This window comes from Oncorhynchus kisutch, linkage group LG15 (assembly GCF_002021735.2).
Source record: "Oncorhynchus kisutch isolate 150728-3 linkage group LG15, Okis_V2, whole genome shotgun sequence".
Lineage (NCBI taxonomy): Eukaryota > Metazoa > Chordata > Actinopteri > Salmoniformes > Salmonidae > Oncorhynchus > Oncorhynchus kisutch.
Genome location: NC_034188.2, coordinates 66,603,484 through 66,609,760, shown reverse-complemented (window position 1 = coordinate 66,609,760; position 6,277 = coordinate 66,603,484). Strand labels below are relative to the sequence as shown.

The following is a 6,277-nucleotide window of genomic DNA, read 5'->3' as shown; positions in this document are numbered from 1 at the left end:
GGATCTATAGAACTGGGAAATTAGAATAAGAGCTGAAGAGGGAGAGCTAGGTGGTGTGGGTGAGGGAGAAGGAAAGCGAGAGTGTCTGGCGTTTATGGATAGCAGATGTGGCGCTGTGGGGTTTTGGCAGGGGCCAAGCACGCCTGAATCCCGCACCGGCTGGGTGGCACCGGGGTGAGAGGGAGGTCACTGCACCGCAGCACACAGCACATAAAACACAGAGAGGGAGAGAAGGGAGACTGCCTGGGCCTCACACACCAGCCTGGGACTCCAAGGCTGTGAGGGTGAGCCAATCACACTCACAAACGCTATACATTCTTAAGTTGAGAAAAAACAATGATCTCTTAGACCTGGGATTTTAAAATTGGCCTGAGGTACTGCAAATGAGGTACAGCAAGGGTTCCACAATTGTGAAAAAAATGATTTTATGAATATCGCTAGCTGCAACAGAATACATACCATCGTGGATACAATTTGTATTTGTCTGTGTCCAGTATGAAGGACGTAATAGGTATTTTTATGAGTCAATGCTAACTAGCGTTAGCGCAATGGCTGCAAGTTTACAGGAAAAGTTAGCATGCTAGCTATTCCTTTGATCCAACTCTGAGGATGTAGATAAAGGGCTTCCTTGTCAAATTCTTGAACTATCCCTTTAATATGGAGGAAATTACAGTTATTGGTGCTAATTACAGGGGTTTTTCTGTATAGACAATTCTTAGGCTGGCCGTCTAAGTGGTAATTTAGTTGACACTGAAAAACAGTTTGTGTCAACTTCAACAACCAAAACCAGATAGGAAGCATGCAGAAAAGATATTGAACTATATATATTTTTTATTAATACCATCTTTGAGAACAAACAATCTAAATAAAAGCTAGACAGTCAGGGATAATATATATTTGTTTAATTAAACAGGCATTCAGGCCACATACCCATTGATTTTATTATAATATTTGAGCAGAAGAACATAGCCTTTCGAATGGCAAAATGCATAGAATTGGTGAAAATTTGTTTTACAACAGCAAAATGCTCTCTACGCCGAAAAGATAACTTGCCCGTTCTAGTTAATAGACTACGTTAGAGTGAACTCTGGAGATGTTAAAATAATGAATCTATCTACCAAAAATGTTAATTTAAGGGTTACGGTATAGGCAGGCATAAGCTAAGGAAAACAAACACAATTTCATTTTATCGATGGCAATTTGAATGCAGAGATACCGTGACAAGATCCTGAGGCCTATTGTCGTGCCATTCATTCACTGCTATCACCTTGTGTTTCAGCATGATAATGGAAGCTGAAAATGTCCCAGTTCTTCCATGGCCTGCATACTCACCAGACATATCACCAATTGAGCATGTTTGGGATGCTCCGGATCGATGTGTATGACAGCGTGTTACAGTTCCCGCCAATATCCAGCAACTTCACAAAGCCATTGAAGAGGAGTGGGATAACATTCCACAGGCCACAATCAACAGCCTGATCAACTCTATCAGAAGGAGATGTGTGGCGCTGCATGAGACAAATGGTGGTCACACCAGATACTGAATGATTTTCTGATCCACGCCCCTTATTTTTTGAAGGTATTTGTGACCAACAGATGCATATCTGTATTTCCAGTCATGTGAAATCCATAGATTAGGGCCAAATGCATTTATTTAAATTGACTGATTTCCTTGTATGAACTGTTACTCAGTAAACTTTGAAATTGTTGCATGTTGCATTTATATTTTTGTTCAGTATATTATTATTTTTTCATAACAGATGATGGGAGTCCCTGGGTCGCCGGTTTGCCTGGGCGGGGGTCCCTGGGTCGCCGGTTTGCCTGGGCGGGGGTCCCTGGGTCGCCGGTTTGCCTGGGCGGGGGTCCCTGGGTCGCCGGTTTGCCTGGGCGGGGGTCCCTGGGTCGCCGGTTTGCCTGGGCGGGGGTCCCTGGGTCGCCGGTTTGCCTGGGCGGGGGTCCCTGGGTCGCCGGTTTGCCTGGGCGGGGGTCCCTGGGTCGCCGGTTTGCCTGGGCGGGGGGTCCCTGGGTCGCTGGTTTGCCTGGGCGGGGGTCCCTGGGTCGCCGGTTTGCCCGGGCGGGGGTCCCTGGGTCGCCGGTTTGCATGGGCGGGGGTCCCTGGTTTGCCAGTTTGCCTGGGCGGGGGTCCCTGGGTCGCCGGTTTGCCTGGGCGGGGGTCCCTGGTTCGCCAGTTTGCCTGGGCGGGAGTCCCTGGGTCGCCGGTTTGCCTGGGCGGGAGTCCCTGGGAAAGAAAAGTTTGAAAACCCCAGTCTTAGACCACTAGAAACCTAGTAAACTCGTAAATGATCAGTGCATCAAACAGTTAAGTAATGACACAGATTTCTTATGTCAAATGGATCAGTAATGTTCCCTCAGTGGTAGGTTCTCCATACAGTGAAACATATCATTTGATAATGTGGGTAGACTGGGAATGTTCAGCCACACCATAGCTCTGTATTGAACTCATGGCAGGATTGTTACAGCGATGCTAGAAAGTAGGCCAACCACATGTGGTCTGACCCATTCTTACACTGTCTATTTTCTTATTATCAATCCATCCTCAACACTTTAACACTGCGAACATACCAGACTAGGGCTGATAGAGGATCACACCGGACACATCTCTTACCTCACACTACCACTCTCACCATTAAGATATCACAATGTATTTCCCCCCGATTGAATATACTCTCCCAAACTTTTCTATCACCTCACACTTTATTTTGCTCTTTCCTTTACGATATCCCACCCTCTCTTTCTTGTTCCCCTTCTTTCTCCCCCTTAGCCTGGTCCTGACTCCCTGGTTCCTGGGGCCTGGCCAAGGCGTGTGTCCCTGGAGGAGCCAGCAAGGAGATGGAGAGAGGGGGCAGCGAGGGGGCGAAGAGACAGGCTCCAAAACCACAGCTGCAGCAGTCTTTCCTTCCCTTCCTCTCTCCCTCTCTCTCTCCTGTCCTCTTTCCCTTCCCTTCACGTTGTAAGGAACTGGCCTGGCACACTCCCCAGCTCTGCCATTAATCAGGGAGTGAGGGGTAGTTCAGCGTGTGTGTGTGTGTGTGTGTGTGTGTGTGTGTGTGTGTGTGTGTGTGTGTGTGTGTGTGTGTGTGTGTGTGTGTGTGTGTGTGTGTGTGTGTGTGTGTGTGTGTGTGTGTGTGTGTGTGTATGGATGGGTGTGGGTGGGTGGGTGTGTGTGTGCGCACATGTGGCTGAATGTGTGTGTTTATGCGTATGTTTGTGTGTGCTGATAGAGAGCTGGATGGAATGGGGGTGATGGTACAGAGACCAGGAACTCCCAACAAAGCTGAAGAGTTCACCCAGCGAGCGAAAGGGAGGGAGGCTGACAGACAAAAAGCCTGGTGTACAGATTGTGACTGCCAGTGAGAGACAGAGGACGAGCTAGATGATCTACAGAGAGGCAGAGATGGTCCAGGCCTTTCCCTATGTACATGACCCACATTCTTCAGGCAGAGAAGTGATGGGACTGTCTGTTATCCCCAGAATGACTCTTCTGCCCAAGACCAACATAACATTTTAAATACCTTTCACGAACACTTTGAGAATGTTCATGTGTGTGCAGCAGAGTGCAAATCAGGAACAAGACGCAAGTGTGTACGACAGGTAAGAAAGTACAGACATCATTATACAGGGACAGTTCCCTGAAGGAAAGCAGTTCATACAAAGTCCATGAGACCCCCCCCCCCCTCCAGTCCATGCCCCTCCGTCCTCCCTGTTCTATTCCCTCCCCTCCCTCCCCCTCCCTCTCCAGTCCATGCCCCTCCGCCCTCCCTCTTCAACTCCCCTCCCTCCCCTCCCTCTCCAGTCCATGCCCCTCCTCCCTCCCTCTTCAACTCCCCTCCCTCCCCTCCCTCTCCAGTCCATGCCCCTCCGTCCTCCCTGTTCTATTCCCTCCCATCCCTCCCCCTCCCTCTCCAGTCCATGCCCCTCCTCCCTCCCTCTTCAACTCCCCTCCCTCCCCTCCCTCTCCAGTCCATGCCCCTCCGTCCTCCCTGTTCTATTCCCTCCCCTCCCTCCCCCTCCCTCTCCAGTCCATGCCCCTCCGCCCTCCCTCTTCAACTCCCCTCCCTCCCCTCCCTCTCCAGTCCATGCCCCTCCTCCCTCCCTCTTCAACTCCCCTCCCTCCCCTCATCCTCCAGTCCATGCCCCTCCTCCCTCCATCTTCAACTCCCCTCCCTCCCCTCCCTCTCCAGTCCATGCCCCTCCTCCCTCCCTCTTCAACTCCCCCCTCATCCTCCAGTCCATGCCCCTCCTCCCTCCCTCTTCAACTCCCCCCTCATCCTCCAGTCCATGCCCCTCCTCCCTCCCTCTTCAACTCCCCTCCCTCCCCCCTCATCCTCCAGTCCATGCCCCTCCGCCCTCCCTCTTCAACTCCCCTCCCTCCCCCCTCATCCTCCAGTCCATGCCCCTCCGCCCTCCCTCTACAACTCCCCTCCCTCCCCCCTCATCCTCCAGTCCATGCCCCTCCGCCCTCCCTCTACAACTCCCCTCCCTCCCCCCTCATCCTCCAGTCCATGCCCCTCCGCCCTCCCTCTTCAACTCCCCTCCCTCCCCCCTCATCCTCCAGTCCATGCCCCTCCGCCCTCCCTCTTCAACTCCCCTCCCTCCCCCCTCATCCTCCAGTCCATGCCCCTCCGCCCTCCCTCTTCAACTCCTCTCCCTCCCCCCTCATCCTCCAGTCCATGCCCCTCCGCCCTCCCTCTACAACTCCCCTCCCTCCCCCCTCATCCTCCAGTCCATGCCCCTCCGCCCTCCCTCTTCAACTCCCCTCCCTCTCCAGTCCTTGCCCCTCCTCCCTCCCTCTTCAACTCCCCTCCCTCCCCTCCCTCTCCAGTCCATGCCCCTCCATCCTCCCTGTTCTATTCCCTCCCCTCCCTCCCCCTCCCTCTCCAGTCCATGCCCCTCCTCCCTCCCTCTTCAACTCCCCTCCCTCCCCTCCCTCTCCAGTCCATGCCCCTCCGTCCTCCCTGTTCTATTCCCTCCCCTCCCTCCCCCTCCCTCTCCAGTCCATGCCCCTCCGCCCTCCCTCTTCAACTCCCCTCCCTCCCCTCCCTCTCCAGTCCATGCCCCTCCTCCCTCCCTCTTCAACTCCCCTCCCTCCCCTCATCCTCCAGTCCATGCCCCTCTGCCCTCCCTCTTCAACTCCCCTCCCGCCCCTCCCTCTCCAGTCCATGCCCCCTCCTCCCTCCCTCTTCAACTCCCCCCTCATCCTCCAGTCCATGCCCCTCCTCCCTCCCTCTTCAACTCCCCCCTCATCCTCCAGTCCATGCCCCTCCTCCCTCCCTCTTCAACTCCCCTCCCTCCCCCCTCATCCTCCAGTCCATGCCCCTCCGCCCTCCCTCTTCAACTCCCCTCCCTCCCCCCTCATCCTCCAGTCCATGCCCCTCCGCCCTCCCTCTACAACTCCCCTCCCTCCCCCCTCATCCTCCAGTCCATGCCCCTCCGCTCTCCCTCTACAACTCCCCTCCCTCCCCCCTCATCCTCCAGTTCATGCCCCTCCGCCCTCCCTCTTCAACTCCCCTCCCTCCCCCCTCATCCTCCAGTCCATGCCCCTCCGCCCTCCCTCTTCAACTCCCCTCCCTCCCCCCTCCCTCTTCAACTCCCCTCCCTCCCCCCTCATCCTCCAGTCCATGCCCCTCCACCCTCCCTCTTCAACTCCCCTCCCTCCCCCCTCATCCTCCAGTCCATGCCCCTCCGCCCTCCCTCTTCAACTCCTCTCCCTCCCCCCTCATCCTCCAGTCCATGCCCCTCCGCCCTCCCTCTACAACTCCCCTCCCTCCCCCCTCATCCTCCAGTCCGTGCCCCTCCGCCCTCCCTCTTCAACTCCCCTCCCTCCCCCCTCATCCACCAGTCCATGCCCCTCCTCCCTCCCTCCCTCTTCAACTCCCCTCCCTCCCCCCTCATCCTCCAGTCCATGCCCCTCCTCCCTCCCTCTTCAACTCCCCTCCCTCCCCCCTCATCCTCCAGTCCATGCCCCTCCGCCCTCCCTCTTCAACTCCCCTCCCTCCCCCCTCATCCACCAGTCCATGCCCCTCCTCCCTCCCTCTTCAACTCCCCTCCCTCCCCCCTCATCCTCCAGTCCAAGCCCCTCCTCCCTCCCTCTTCAACTCCCCTCCCTCCCCCCTCATCCTCCAGTCCAAGCCCCTCCTCCCTCCCTCTTCAACTCCCCTCCCTCCCCCCTCATCCTCCAGTCCATGCCCCTCCGCCCTCCCTCTTCAACTCCCCTCCCTCCCCCCTCATCCTCCAGTCCAAGCCCCTCCTCCCTCCC

General features: G+C 55.7%; 1 protein-coding gene across 3 annotated transcripts in view; it reads right to left on the bottom strand.

Moving 5' to 3' along the window:
* Positions 1-887: 887 nt before the first annotated feature.
* Positions 888-6,277, bottom strand: part of LOC109905724 (basic salivary proline-rich protein 3-like) — an 11,508-nt gene continuing 6,118 nt past the window's right edge. For 2 of the 3 annotated variants that reach the window (XM_031790861.1, XM_031790863.1), the window contains exon 3: positions 1,661-2,239. In XM_031790861.1, coding sequence (XP_031646721.1) covers positions 1,752-2,239 — 488 coding nt within the window. In that variant the 3' untranslated portion in view covers positions 1,661-1,751. Of the gene's footprint in view, positions 2,240-6,277 lie in introns of all 3 variants that reach the window. The other variant, XM_031790862.1, reaches the window with a different exon arrangement.